This window comes from Cygnus olor, chromosome Z, assembly GCF_009769625.2.
Source record: "Cygnus olor isolate bCygOlo1 chromosome Z, bCygOlo1.pri.v2, whole genome shotgun sequence".
In the NCBI taxonomy this organism is placed as follows: domain Eukaryota; kingdom Metazoa; phylum Chordata; class Aves; order Anseriformes; family Anatidae; genus Cygnus; species Cygnus olor.
In genome coordinates, this window is record NC_049198.1 from 53,581,244 (window position 1) to 53,597,152 (window position 15,909).

General features: G+C 41.3%; 1 protein-coding gene across 4 annotated transcripts in view; it reads left to right on the forward strand.

Moving 5' to 3' along the window:
- The first annotated feature begins 1,897 nt into the window (after positions 1-1,897).
- The window catches only part of LOC121061586 (leucyl and cystinyl aminopeptidase), a 65,332-nt gene continuing 51,320 nt past the window's right edge, over positions 1,898-15,909 (forward strand). Inside the window, exon 1 of one of the 4 annotated variants that reach the window (XM_040540637.1) lies at positions 1,898-2,123. In XM_040540637.1, coding sequence (XP_040396571.1) covers positions 2,105-2,123 — 19 coding nt within the window. In that variant the 5' untranslated portion in view covers positions 1,898-2,104. Of the gene's footprint in view, positions 2,124-13,039; positions 13,140-15,909 lie in introns of those variants that run through there. The other 3 variants (XM_040540639.1, XM_040540640.1, XM_040540638.1) reach the window with 3 other exon arrangements.

A 15,909-nucleotide genomic window follows, 5' to 3' on the forward strand; every position in this document is an offset into this window, starting at 1 on the left:
TTAGGCACAAAGATTTGTTGGGGCAATCTTTGCATTTCCTCCTAAGGTTGTTGGCCAGACGCTTCACCAGTCCCACACCTGAGCGTGAGCTACCTCTGACATATTTTAGCAAGGATGGTGAAGTAACTTGCTTGCCTTCGAACCTCTGGAGTCCTGGTAACTTCTCAACTACAAACCTCTATGTCCCATTATAGCGTACAGATCTAGCTGTATACAACTGGAGACTTTCCACTGTATCAAAGGCACCCAACTGTCTACCTGACGCTTGTGCTGTTCATAGGGTCAGATCTCTGTTCCTCTGACCAGAAAAATAAACCAGAACAAAGAAGGTCTGAGTCATGTTTCCTGCTGTTTAAAAGCTGAAATATCTCAAACATTGTTTAGGGAAAGCAGGTCTTCAAAGATGAGAAAAAGGCAGGCTTGCTAGCAATCCCATGGAAAAGACTCAGCTAAGATATTGCTGAATGCAGGCTGCCAAACAAGGGTGAAACATAAGCTGTTGCAGACGTTTTAAGAGTGCACTTAGGGCTGCAAGCATTTAAATAAATGTTTTGTTCTGTATTTTAGGAAAAGAAAGAAAAAAAAAGAGACGGCATGGTAATTGTTGGTTTAAAGACAGAAAAAAGAATTTAACATTCTTCACTTTTATAAATCACTTGTACCATTAGAACCATGACTAAAAGCTGAATTTTACAGTGAAAAGGATCTCTAACTTTTGGACACAGATTTTTATCATACTGAAGAAATTCTAGCCTTTTGATTTTAACAGCCCCAGCAAAACTGGAGCTTCAGTTCTAATTCTGCTCTAAATGTGCTTATATAAATTATACTGAAACTTATTCATCTAATATTGGATGGATATGAATAAGAACTATGAAATTACCTCTATACCTAACTTTATCTGTATGAATAGTTCTCACTGTATTCTTTTGAAAATTGATTTTAATAGGAACATCCAGATATGGAAATTTCTGCTCATGACCATGACCTTATTTTGGCTCTTCTACTTCACAGAGATGTATCATGCTAATTAAGGATTTTGGATTGAGAAAATGAAGAATGGTGAAAGGAAGTGATTGAGAGTTCAGAAAAGTCACCCAGGCCTCTCTGCAGTCTCTGTGTGACACCGTGTAGGATCCCAGTGCTGCAGAGTCAGCTGTGGTCTTATTAATGCTTTGTTAATGTATTTAAATACAGGTCAGGCAGGGTTAGTGCTTAGAAAAGTAGCCTCTCAGGACATTTAAAGCTGTTAAAAGAAATGCTTTGCTGTTTTAATAAGTTGGTAATATAAAGTCTTTCTTACAAGGATGAGTTGTTGTGATGTCTTATTAAAAGGAGTGTCATGCTGCAGCTGTGAGAAGATTGCAGCGAGTGGTCATTGAAATCATACAGCAGCCTGCCTAACGTTGGGGCTAATATTTAATTTTAAATGTGAAACATAACCAACACCTAGTTTATGGTCAATGCAGGTAAGTCACTGAGGTGTGGAAAAGTGCCTGTTCAGGTTTATGAAGCAGCACAGGAGTGGTAATAGGGGTCTAGCTCTTGTGTGCCTCAAGCCCTCTCGGAAAGCTGAGGAAGAAACATAGGGCCAGACTTTTCGTCTTTTTTTTTTTTTTTTTGGCAGAACAAACACGGGGCCTTTAAATTCTGAGCCATCTCGCCTGAGCCACCGGCCGAAATTCCCCGCCTTGAAGCCCACAAAATGGCACTTTACGCCGAGAACGGGGGCTGGGGGCGGGCAGGCACCGCGCCCCTAAGGCCTCCCCACGGCCTGCGCCCCGCAGCCCCGGCCTCCAAAGGGCGCCCAGCCGGCAGGAGGCGGCGGGGCCCCGGGGGAGCCGCTCGGCGGGGGGCCGCGGCCTGGGCCTGCCTCGCCCGCGGCCGGCGGAGGGGCGGCGCCGGGCGGGGACTGCAGCCGGCCCGGCCCGATCCGCGGCAGGGCAGCGGCTGGGGAGCGAGCATGCGGCGGCGGGGGGAGGACGGCTGAAGAGCGGCGGCTGCGCCTCCTCCTCCTCCTCCTCTTCCCTCGTTCTCCTCCTCCTTCTCCGCTCGTCTTGCCAGGGCTTCGCCGTCGGGGCTGCGGGAGGAGCCCGGCAGGAAGATGGAGCCGTTCCCCAGCGGTGAGTACGGCGGCCCCCTGCCCGCGGCTTGGGACGTGTCCTCGGGTCTTGGTGTTGCCAGGGTTAAGGAGTCGCCTCCTCCTCCTCCTCCTCCTGTTCCATGCCCGCCGGTCCCCGCCGTGGTCGCAGCTTTTCTGGTGCAGCCCCGGCGCCCTCGGCCCGGGGCGAGACCGGATCGCGCTCGGTCGGAGACGAGGCAGCAGCCAAACATGGAGCCGGGGCACGGCTCTGGGCACACACCAAACATCCGTCCTGGGCTGCTGCTGCTGCACGGCTTGGGCTGGCACACTGCGGGCATGCCGGCTGGCCCTACCTCCAGCGTGAGGCAGAGTTTGCTGCAGTGCATTTTAATTCCTCAGTGACCGGACAGAACTTATGATAGATTCAGGGAAAAAAAAAAAAAAAAAAAAAAAAACATGCAGCGAAAAAGTAACTTTTCTGTGTTACTTGAGAAATGTGTCGTTATTACTTTACGCTTCCCCCTTCTCAAATACACTAAAACTACAACTTGGACACCTCATAGTTTGAAATCAGAAGGTTAGCAGCCAGAACTCTGGGGTTGTTGGCTTAACTACCGATATTGACTCTTTTTCTTTCTTCTTCTTCTTTTTTTTTTTTTTTTTTAACGACACTTCTGTAGAGGGGATGTTTTGCTGTGTTGTTATTGCAGTTTGTACAAGCAGTTGGTATTTTGTTTTTCTACTTAATCGTGGCTTTAGATCTTTCAACTAATTGCAGTCACAGAGTTGTAATCTACGCTCCTGTACTCACGGTGAAGAGACTTCATCTTTAATGCAGTTTGAGAGGCAGTCATCTCGCGAAGTCTTTTTCCCTCCTCTTAAGAGAGGCAGCCACCATGTTGCTGTCACTTTAAGATCTGTTTGTCATAACCCTGTTCCTGCATTGTGCAACAAAACACCAAAAAGGTCTGCTCTTCATCTGTGGAAATGGAAGTGGTGTTGTGGCCTGAGCACTCAGCTCGAGGGTGCTTTCTGCTACTACTGAGAAGTAACTGGTCGGTCGTGCACAGAGCTTCCTGACTTCGTTCCCTGAAGTGAAAGCTGTGGCCCAGAGGTGGTGGTGAGACTGTTGGGAAGAAAACCTGGAGCTGGCTGGCATTAGTCAATACGTTTCCTCCAGAAAGCTGCCTCTGATGGAAGGGAGACTAAAGAGAATGTGCAAAGATTAGAGCAGAGATGTTGCTTGTTATTTTGATGATCTTTTTGTGTGTTTGGTGCTCAACAACAACTGCTGAAATCTGAAGTGAAGAGGAGGCTTACGCTATTAGTTTTTGAATGGAGTATTTATTTCTGTGCTGGTGGTCTGGAAGGCAGATTTGTAGGCGTCAAATCTTACAAGCAAACTGTGTTGCACAGTAACTGAAAGGTTTTTGGTTTGGTCTTACACGGTAGTAATGAGTTCTCTTTGTCAATCTATATGTTGACTTCCTGTGTGAAGTGCTGTGTAAACTCAAAAGGAAAGATGACTATCACAGGAAGCTGAAAATGTTATGTTTGTAGCTCTTGAGCTCTCTGGGGTTCTTACCCTTGTAAAACAGAGGGAACAGGTTGAATCTTAAGGTTTTCAGGGAGCAGTTTAGTTTCCGTTGCAGAAATTAATAGCATTTAGTCCCACTTGTGGAAATTACAAATAGCATTTAGTCTCCCTCCTTTTCTTCTTTGACATCACGTTGTCCCACCTCTTCACTAGAAGCCTAGGTCCAGTCCTGGCTGGAGAGATCTCTGCTACCCTTTCCCTCCTTCCTGGGAGTGTAGGTGGAGGTATGTTTGAGGCCTGTAGCTCCGGATGAACACCTCATCGCAGATCTATACTTAGGGCCTGGAATAGCTGAATTAGTGAATGTTTCAGGAACATTTATGCTACTAATAGCATTTTATTTTTAAGCCAAATTCTTCTATTTTGGGTAACCATTCTTAATTTGAGACTTCTTCAGAAATGTGAGTAGTTAGTGTAATTAGAAGTGGATGCAAGACTTCGTTTTTGTTGCATATGATTTTGTTTTATGTTGTGTGATCTCAAATCCATCTAAAATGGGAACTGCAAAGTAGTGAACAGAATTCATTAATTCTGACTAGTAATTTGTTACCTAAACTGTTTCAGGAAAAAAAAAAGTGAAATGTTTCCAGTGATAACAGATGAAATTCTGACTAACAGGGATATGTTATGTAATTTGGGGCATGTCTCTTTTGGACAATATTGCAAAATATTTTGCAAGTCTTCTGTTTTTACTTTTAGATTGTATATATTTCTGAAAAATTATTTCACCATTTCCTGTTTAATACCTTAAGCTTTAATTTTTTTTTTCCCATTTGATATACAAGGAAAATGAGAAACATGCTGTTGCAGTGTTTCTACACTTAAGATAGGTGATGTACAAAATCAAGGAAGTACACAAAGAGTAATTTGTGGTAATATGCTGAAATGCAAACAACAATCACTTTCATTAACTTTTTTGAATCATTTTAATCTTTTTCACAGCAAATGGAAGCTTTAAATGAAAGCTCATTACATAGCTAAACTGATGAACAAAATAAAAAGGTTATCATGGGAATAAGTACAGAATCCTTTTGCAGAAGGAAAAAAAAATAAGCCAAGCAAGGTAGTGAAATAATTTGTGGAAGAAAATAATTTGCGAAATTTATTTCAGCTTGTTCCTGCCAATGCTGAAACGTTTTCTTTCATTGTGTCACTAGTGCTAGGAGAAACATACAGGAGATTGCGGGAGCATGCTCTGTGTGCGTAGTCTAAGTATTGGGATAAGCCTAAGTGATAAGCCTAAGGGTAATGCTTACCCTTAACTGTCCATTATTGTATGTTGTTGTGTCATGGACCAGAAGGCTTCCCGTTTGTTTAGGATCTAATAGTACAGATTAAAGCAAGACTGAACAATCTGTTTTAGCAGGATGATAGATAAAAAGTCTAAGATGTCTGTGCTAAGTGTCTTATTTCTCCCTTGTTTTACATATCCCAGCATTTTGCTCTAATCAAATATTACCAACAAAAATTTTCTGCTTCCATTTATATGTTTCTAAATGCGTCTTAAATTGTTCAAATCCATGTTGCTAGATGGTGTCTTTCCACAAAGCCATATTTTAACATCTGTAGCTTGTGTTCTTGTGTCAGCTAAGCTAACCTAGAACCCCTTTTCTCAATGAGCTGGGTATTTGTTTGCTTTTACTGCACTCCTGTGAGGTCTCTGTCTAGCAGCGAATGCTTAGAAATAAATGAAGTAATTCAGATACAGTCTGTGTAGCTGCGAGAGGTCATCCCTCTCTTTGCTGCATTACTGTATATACACAGACAAAGAATTACGTGCCCTGTTCTGCTAGTACTTTACTCTGCAAGCTTGGATCTGGATGCATTGTGTTAGCAACATAACTGGGACAGAGTACTCCAGCGTCTGTTGTAGAAAGAAAAGTAATTTGATGATCAGAATAAGGAGGGGAGTAGATGAACATATGAAGAGAAGAATAGAGTTGAAAGAACTTAGAAATCTGTCTAAAGTGTTCTCTCTTGGCAAGAGGAAACACTGAGTTGGAAAGAGACTGAAAATGTCTTGCCCTGCTAAAACTACATCTGAAGTTCAGAGCATGAATGTTCAGCATGGGTTGCCTGTTAGTACATTTTTGCTGAGGAGATGGTATTCCACTTGCAAGATAGCTAATGAGTCAAAAATGTTGAAAGCTTTTGTTGAGCTGTCTGTTGTCTGGAAAAGTATTCCAGGACTCTTTTTCTGGCAACATGGTGCACGCATAGTCCAGCAGCCGTTTGATACTTACGAGGCCACAGGCACGTGTATGAGATAAAGCCCTATAATGACAGCTATAGAAAACGTTGAAAACTAATAAAAGCTAGAATAAAAGCCTGTTATCAACTAAACAAACAGCTAATCCGAATATTTTTTCATATCCAATGTGTATGATAATTACCTACTAAAGAAGCCAGGATTACTTCTGTTTAGCGCACGTCTCTTTTTTTCAGTGATGAATTCAGCTTAAGCTTTCCTTGTCCTCCCTCACACAGTGATTTAAATAAAGTCCAGTGAATTTCCAACTTAGCTGGACAGTGAAGTACATTTTTGTTCATGATGTACAATAGCAGAGATCATGTAGAAGAACAAAAATACTAGGTTTTCTTTGAGCGAAAGCAATACTAATTCTTTGGCTATGAGACAAATTTGTTTGCAGGTACTGTTGGACTTGTGCCCAGCAGTACCTTAAAATGAGATCCAGTGAACTTTTAAAACACACCAGAATATTTATGAGCTGGTGTTTATGTATCTAAATATTTTAGAGTCATAAGTACATGCTAATAGCTGCATTTTCACTATTTTTGGTACTGCTTTAAATAGTGGAGGTATGTTGAACTTAAATTATAAGAACCACAAAAATATTTTGTACCTTGTAGCCAGGAAGAAAGGAAGCGAACAGATGGAGGCTCTTGAAGGGGATGTGGAGAGAGGGAAGAGCCCTAGAAAACTCATTGAGCTGATCACAGAGGTAGGGATTTCAGGGTCATAGGATGTGCTTGCTTGCCTCCTTGAGGCACAGATGATGTTTAAGCCCATGGTGAGCATTGTCTCGTGAAAGAGGCTCAAACAATATCTCAGTGCCCAGTTCTTTGGTTGGTTTGTTTGGGGTAATGTACAGCTGCCCTGGTCTTCACTACAACTAGAGACAGGAGTCCTAGTCCCACAGAAATTTGAGATGTTTTGGTGTTTTCTTGTTACTGTGGAAATAGTGTTTTAGTCTTAAGTTTTTCTTTCCTCATGAAGTTTCACTGTTTGGAAGATCCTGTTTTAGTCCTCCTTGTTGAGCCTGGCTGAGTGCAGAGAGCTGTTTTTGGTCTGTAATCACTCTTTGACAAGGAAGGAATCGATTCTGCAAGCACTCAAGTTCTTGTCTAACCGTACGTCCGTGTCACAGTGTCCCTGACTTTTAAGGGGAACCACTTGTGGTTAAAGCTAAGAATGTGCCTCATTTGCTTACTGCTCTGGGGCCAAGCACTGCTGTAGTTTTAAGCCTTCCTTTTGTATAAAATCTGACACTTGAAAACAATTTCTTCTGCTGTAATAATGAATTGTTAATACATCGATAGTCATTTGTGACTGTTTTTCATGCACGTAAACCAATCTTTCTGGAACAGCCAGGCTTGTATTTGTGGGAGCCCAAAAAGCTTCAGAATACTTTAAAACCCTCATTACTTCTAAGCTGAAGCTTCTGCAGGTAAAAGAAAAAGACAAAGAGTAGTTTTTTTTTTTTTTTTTTTTTTCAGAAAATGGAACTGTGAATGCAGGCTGTATGAGCTGTCAGTTTTACTATCCAAACTTGTCGCTGACAGGCATATTAATGAGGTCTTGGCACAAGTGAGTCTCTTAAGTATGAAGATGTGCATGAGTAAAGTGCTATTTTACACACAACTGGAAAGTGATTAAAGGGACCATCACAAAATATCCGCTGCAGCAAATAAAATGTAAATGAGAGGAAGATAAGAGCTAAATAATATTGTTTAAAGCGTGCAAACCTGTTAAACTTTGGGAAAAAAAATAAAAACAATTCAAGGAAACAGTTTAAATTTTCCTTCACGTCTGTTTTCCGTGGTTATGATGCTGTGATGCTACTATGATGGTGGTCTGCATTGCAGTGGTGGGAGCGCTGTTTTTGTTCTGCATGATGTACTCTGAGCTAGCAGGCTCCATCACAGCAACTGACTTGTTGGCAACTCTGTTGGTTGATTTGGCAAAAGTTCAGGCTGCTGCTGAGCTGGAGGGATGGTGCCTAGAATAGAAGAGGCTACACTAAATGTCAATATCCTTTACGTTCCTTGTGATATCTTTTTTTCCTCCTTTATGTATGTAAAGCAGTGACAGCTATTAATGGGCAGTATATGAATGCAGGGAATTACAACTTTTCATCTGCAGAAGTAGTGGTTGTGGGATTAAGATGAATGAAGGGAAAAAAACACTTGTGGAGCAGAATTGAAGCATTAGTTTAAGGGGATGTGTCATTGACAGGTCTACGATTTACAAAAGTTCTTATTTCTAACCACCTTTTTTTATTTATATGCTTTGTCTAGAGAGGAACTGAGTTGTGTCCCTCTCCCCCCATTGTATCTCTTCCTCTCACCTTGTTATTTTCTTCCTTTTATTGGCAGCAGTTTGTGTTTTGAAATATGTATAAATCTAGTAATAGTGATGAAGCCAGGGTAACCTACGTTTCTGGTCAGAGCAACCCAGAGTACTCACAAGACTGAAATACCTGCGGGTGGGCATGGATTGTTGATTGGAGCTCTCGCAGGGCTGGCTCTAGAGTGACCCTGCTGGTATTTCTGCAGAAACCTTCCACAAACCCTGCAGGGCATGTTTATCTGATGCACAGATCGGTCTGGCACTTTGCGCAGTCAGCAGCTCTCCCACCTGCTTTTTCTGTGGTGACACAGAGTGAAAGAGATAATCCCCTGGGTACCTTCTGAAAAGTGTCTGATATTTGGGCTGTCTCCTTCCCCATCGAGGCGGTGGCTGTAATGAAGCTGATTTCAAGCTGACAGTGAGTATGTGACAGCTTTTGGAGCAACTTAGATCTCCGTATTTCTTGAGCTACCATGCAGGCATACTGCCTTTTTTCTCTGTTGGAGTGCTTTGTCTTGTCGTAAAGTAAGTCTGACAGATACTCATTTGCTTCTGACTTACAGGTATTTTTATGCTGTGTATCGTAGGAGTTATCAAATGTGTATCAAGTAAGAATAGCAATCCAAAAGGCACATCAGGCTTTCTCGTTTGTTGTTGGTGGGTTTTCTTGTTTGTTTTAGAACGTGCTCAAGATGAGAGGGTTTGATAGTTGGAATTTATTGCTTAAGAAAACAAACAAACAAAGCCAACTAGGCAAGCACTGGGTTGTATGCAGTCTTATAATATGTCTAACAATCCACTAGCTGCAGAGTTCTCTATTTTATTTCTACAGAACAACTGATAAGTGGCTCAGAAATCTTTTCGAACTTAGCTGTGAACAGCCTGGCATTCATCAGCCGTGGCTATATGTAGTCAAGAAGATAGTCTACAGCCCCGAATATGGGAGCTTTAGAAGCTCAAGAAATTTAAGACAGCTTCCAGTGAGTCCCCAAGGCTGGATGCCTTTTCATTAGATCCCTGTGGTCAAAGATTTTCTATCACTTTAATTGCAAAACATACCCTTGATCAGGTTGAAAACAGGAAACTACAAGGCTATCTAATAACATTAATTTTCAGTGCCCTCTTTCCCTTATGTCCTTGCATTTTGCCTAATCAGTGATTGAGGATAGAGTGCTGCCTTAGTGCTGCTGGGGCTCGTGTAAGGTTTCCTCTCCCAGCAGCTAAAGAGTAGTGTCACTTAAAACAACCTTCTGCTCTTCCCTTCCCTCCACCTCCCCCTTACTTCTCGCTGTGGAAGCCGAAGTCCTGCAGATTGAAAACTGACAACATTTGGCAAAGTGTGAATGGACATGATATGCCTATGTTGGATGTCAAAATCTGGACGAAGCTTGAATTGGGTAGCTTTAAATTCTCCAGTAATCTCTACATACCTCCAGGGAAAGTTATGTGCTTAGATTTTTGCCAGTTGAATAGCTAAAGGATTCAGTAAATGATAGTCACTCTCTTTTTTATCTTCTGAAACATTTTATTTTTATTGACAGCAAAAATGGTAGTGATTTGAAGTGACATGTCAATAATTATGTGCCAATCTACTTAAAACTTTATTGCTAGATGTTGAAATGTAATTGATTCATGTGGTTCTTCAGCCTGAGGTCTTGCCAAAGAAAATGTGTTTGTGCTTTCCTTAAAAATCAGGAAAAGGCTTTAAGGAAGTCTTTCAGAAGCACCCAAGACAAATAAACAGAGGCTTAAATGAGATTACACTCTCGGCTCTTGTTTCTTATGGCAATTTAAGATAAGAGAGGGTTTGAAAACACATAACCATGTATTGTTTTAATTTCCATCATACAGCCTTGTTGGTGGAATTTTGCTCTAAGCTACATGCAGGAGCTTGCTACTGAAATATTTGATCTCACATTTGTAAGTGGAATAAAAATAATTACAAAACAAAAAGGCAAAAGTAGGCCTTCCACTACAGGCAGGAGGAAGGGAAGTTGAATAGAGAGAGACCTTGTATGGCTTGGATCTTAGGTTGCCATGTTTATTTTGGTTTGAAAAGTAGCATTTGTCCACCTTTACAATTCAGGAAAAACAGTTCGTTAGGATCATACAAAAAATTATGTGTTTTTTTTCAAACTAGCATCTGCTTTGTGCATTTTTTGTTTGTCCTTCCCTTGTGACCCAATTAAAGAAGCAGTGATACATACTTAACTGCACGGATTCCTGTAAACCTCTACCAGTTTGGTTGCTCCTGTAGACTTGCTTGTCTCCTGAAATCAGTCCCTTGCAAAGTGGTGTTTGTCACTAGGATACTGCCATTACTTTGTGTCTTGGATGGATTTCCTGTAGTGCCTGCCTTTTGGTGAAAGCTTGCAGTAAAATTGTACAGAGGGTCAGCATGTATGTTTGCACTTCAGTAATAACACCTCAAAAAGCAACAGAGCCTGTCCTGTTTTTTATGACTGCCAAATGGAAATGTCTTTATCTGTGTGAGTGAAGGGTGCAGACCTCTTAGCTATAACTGAAAAACACCCACTTTACTTCAGTGAGATTGTGATTTATGTAAGGCTTTTAGAATTTATTCCTCCTGTGTCAATGTGTTCTGTTTTCTGTACTTAAGTAATACTAAGAGGACTAGTAAATGCTGCTTTATGCTCAAAGCACAAGTGGCTTTGATGTTTCTCTTTCTTCTTAAATGATTATGTTGATTATATAAAAGTACATATGCTTATATGTTAAGATGTGTGTTTTTGGTCTATTAAAAATGTGTAAATGTGATCTTGTAACATCATGGGAGGTAAGGGCATGCTGTTAGCCAACCTATTGCTTCTGTTCAGCAAGGCACATGTATGATACAGGGATTTCTGTAGGAATACGTCATATTTCCTAATATTTCTTGGTTGTGTTTTCTTCTATTGGATTATTCCCTCTGAGTTCATTAAACCAAGAGAGAAAGTGGTGACACTAGTCCTGGAGCAGCCTAACTTGGTTTTGTTTTTCAGAAATGTTTTTCTTATGAAAAGGTTCTAAAAATAAGATTTAACACATCTAAAATAACTGCAAGCATGAGATCTTTTATTTCTGTACTGAAATATACGTGGCTTCCCTCCTATGGAAATGTGGGGCTTTTGCCCCCATACGCTGCTTGTACCAGTAAATAAAAGTTCTGCTTAAGCTTTCTTCTTCTTGTGGTTTAACCCTGGCAGGTAGCTGAGCCCCACACAGCCTCTTGCTTACTGCCTGGAGTGGGATGCGGAGAGGGCCGTAAGTTACAGTGAGTAACCTCACAGGTTAAGATAAGGACAGTTTACTAGGTAAGCCAAAAGCCACACGCACAAGCAAAGCAGAACAAGGAACCCATTCTCTGCTTCCCATCGGCAGGCAGGTGTCAGCCACTCCCAGCAAGGCAGGGCTCATCACATACAGTGGTTTGTTGGGAAGACAAACGCCGTCACTCCAAATGTCCCCCTTTCCTCCTGCTTTACCCCAGCTGTTATTGCTGACCGTGACACCACATGGCATGGGACATCCCTCTGGCCAGTGTAGGCCGCCTGTCCTGGCTGTGTCCCCCCCAGCTCCCAGTGCAGGGCAGCCTCAGGAGCTGGAGAACCTCAGGCTCTGCGGGAGCACTGCTCTGCAACAGCTAAACCTCAGTGTGTTATCAGCACTGTTGTGGCCTCAAATCCAAAGCGCGGCACCATGACAGCTCTCACGAAGAAAACTAATTCTATCATAGCCAAAGCCATCGCAATTTCAAAGGGTGCAACTTGCTTCAAAGCAGAGCAATCAGAAACCTTGGACTGTAGATGGTTAAAATTTTGCATTGAACAGCAGTTGCCTTTCCGGTTTAAGAGTAATGATTGTTTGGAGGTATATGCGCTTTATACACCATGGCAGTCATGCATGTACTTACTGACATGGAGCTCTGAATTTGTGGCCTCTCTGTAGGTGCATAGTAACATATGTAAAAGCTATCTTAGAGAGTAAAGTATGTTCTGGATATTGATTAAATCCTCCCTCTGTGGGTCTTGCAAGCTGTGCATATTTAAGAGAAAATTACATTATGAGCATTGTAGTGTGTGCATGTAGCTCTTTATTAGATTGTCCCTATTCGTTGCCAGTTGCCTTTGAGCCATGCCTGCTGAAAACTAAGAACTTGTAATGCTATTTATGAAGGTTATATTAGTGGCATGTTAAATCTGAGACAGGATTTCAAATGTCACGAAATTTAGATATGATCTGGTAGGAATAGTAATGTCATCACTTCCAACCTCGTTGGTTTGTGTTCTCTCCCTCCCACCTTTCTCTTTCTCAAGAATTAAGACATTTGTTATATTTGCATGATTCTCAGGTTTAACACCAAAGTGCTTTATGTTGCTGCTGTACGTGCTTGCATCATTCCTCACTGCTCCTTCATTTATGTATTTTTTTTAATGTACTGTGTTGTGTTATGCTGAAAAAACAGTTACAAAACAGGCATAAAAAATGCAGTATTGGATTTTCTGTGAGAGCTGGCTCTATCAGTTGTGTTTGATGCAGTTGAAATGCTGTCCCTGAGACTGTACTAGTCTGTCCTTTTGCAAGTTGTTTACAGTGTCAGGGGGGAAATAGCCATAATGGTGGGAGGTTTTGCATGAAGTCTAAAGCTAGATAATGCCAGTAAGGCTGGGGGAAGGAAGTGTGTGCTGCGCTCTCATGGTTACATCCTTGGGGAGGGTGGAGGTGGGAAATCATTCTCGATTGCAGACTTACTGCTATACTGTCTGTAACTTGTGTTGTTGTTTTTTGATGCTGAAAGCCTCATGAAGGAAATTTGAGTTTCCCACATGCTGTTGCAGAGTGTTGCTATTAGGCCACTAGGAAACATAGTAAGTAGTGCATAAATTTCACAGACAGGTGGGAATTTACCTGCACAGCTCTTACTGATCATCAGAAGTGGACCCAGGTCTGTACATGGCTCTGGAAAGGTCTAAAACTTGGCAATTCTTTTCTTTCTTTCAAATAGAAACACTTCCAATCCCAAATGGTAAAAGTGGAATAATTTTCATTGGGATTTTGGTAGAGAGAGAGAGCAAAGTTGTGTTTCAGTTTCCGTTGTTGTTTATGGTTTTTAAACTTTCAGGGCTTTTTAGCAAATTTTCTTGGCACTGGGTGACAGTCATATGAAACTTTATTTCAAGAGACTTTATTGTATATGTACAGACCAAGAAAGACATCTGCGGGCCCAGTCTGCTCTACTGGTAGTGGATTCCTGTGGGTTTGTCTTGTATCACTGTTTTCGGAAGGTACTTGAATATCTTCTTTGTTTTTTGAACATTAACTTTGTACCTTAACTGAACCAGTCATTTTGCTTTGGTTCAACAGCCCTCGATTATAGGTATTAATTGCTGTGGAACCAACTGAGGTACTTGTGAGGGAGTATGGAAAATCATGTAAGCCCTTTTTGTTTGTGAGTAAAATCCGTAAGCTTTTTTGAAGCGGTTTGAGCTCACTCTCTAATGCCCAGTTCTGAACGATTCCTGTCTCTTGCCTCTATGTGTAGTGACTGAACACAGCTCGGAGCTTGAAAATTCAGAGTAGGGCCTGTAATGTTTCCATAGATGTTTCCATCCAAAGCAAATATTTACAGTCATGCCTTGGTCCTATTTATAATGAAGAAGTTGGCACGAGCCTTTAATGAGCACATACTCGTGCACAGCTCTGATTTTGATCATGTCTGTCTGAGGAAAACCCATCATTCTGGAGGTACTGTCAGCTCAGGGTGTTCCTCCCACAAATGGAAGATGAGGGTGTATGCCTGCATCTACATAAGGAAGCCACAGAGCTGGGATAGCCGTCAGGCTTTTGCATGCCCTTTGTCAAGGAGTTGTGCGTGTGTTTGTTGGATCCTGCTCGTCTGGAGAAGGGTGCCTCAGCTGAACTCAAGCCATCTCTGGAAGTGCCATAGGAACTGGGGCCTTGTCGCATGTGGGTGCATTTGGGACCTCTGGGTGCTTTTTTCTGCATGATCAACTGGGAACTGCAATTTTTTTGACAGTCTAGATTCTCTATTATTACCTGTAACTTTTGGAGCAGTCGATTCTACATTTGCAAGGTTCTTTTCAGGTGTCTTTTTTTTTTTCTTAGAGAGAGTTCGCTTTGCCATTCTGTTGTCCTGTCTCCAGGATGGTAGGTTAAAGGAGGGCAAAATGATTTCAAGTGGGACTTCTGATTCCCTGAAGTTCCACCAGCTATTTGTATCCTTGTTTTTAAGCTGACTGAAGGATATAAATATATGTTTCCTCACGTTGAAGAGATGTTGACGTTTAAATTACGTGAGTGGCATTGCATGCTTTCATATTTTAGCAACAGCAAATAATTGCTCTGTATAGCATAAAATTATAATTTTTTTCCTCAGAAGGAATTAGAAATGCATGGAACAGTTAGGGTGACTTGGGAAGGAAAACTGTAGTCAGAATCTTAGCATGACTAACATGCTTGTTGGTATTAGCTTTCTTTGCTGAACATGCTACTTTGAAAAGATGAAATGAGCTTTTCTCTCTTTTTTAAATAAACAAATAATGGACTTTTTTTTTATAGACTAGTTGGAGACAGCCCAACGCACAACAGTGCAAGGAGGTACTTTACATTTTTGAAGGAGCAACTAAACTGATGTGACAAGAAGTAATGATCATAAACCAAGAAGTACTTGGTTTAGAGCAGGCCGAAAAGATTTTACGTCCTGAGAGAGATGGATGAAGCTCTGTGTTACAAGTTTATGTGATTATTTTATTTTTGCTTGTGATAAGTAATCTGAAATTCATTCATTGTTGACAAGGGAAAGTTCTCTTCAAAACTGGAATGATAAATGGCAAGTATGACGTCCAGATTGTGATCGAGTAATACTATGTATACTATTTCATTTTCTTTTAATATATAAAAGTACTGTATGACAATCTTCTACTGTGTGTAATGTAAAATTAGATATTTATGATTCACGTTTAAAGAGTAAGATGAAAAATCTGTCTCCTTTAAAAGTACTGCTTTGTTAAATTGTTTCACTCTAAATACCTAGTGGATATTTACCCACTAGAAGAAATAATGTAATGCAGTCTTCAAGTGGTGATGAAGCACTGTTCCCACAAAATACAGCTTTGCAGCCAAAGGAGGGAAAAAAAAAATTTTTTCTTGTTCACTGCTCCAGTAATGAATAGTTGTATCTTTTGAAGAGCAGACTTCATAACTAAGGGATTTTTTTAACTTCTTGTGTGTGTAAATCTGATAGTGTATGCACACAGAGATCTGAATGTCTTGAATCTAAGAGTTTACATTTGTCATCTGTGGGATCCATGCTGTATGTCCCTGCATAGAACTTCTATGCAAGCTTCAGAGCTAGAAATCTCATAACATGAGGAACTCACTTACATATAGGCTATGAACAAATAGAATTTTTTCCACCACCCTGTTTCCTCTGTGGACTGGGGGGGGATCCAGAAATATTACTGCTTGTCTGGTGCACTGAAGCACAAGGTTTTGGTTAGGATTTTGCATAGGTTTCCCAGTATATGCAGGGTACATGAGAACTTCAAGAGTCTTGTGTCCGTCCCTTCCTACTCTTTCTAAAAGTGACTTCCTGTGTCCCAGGGAGCTGTGTCTGTG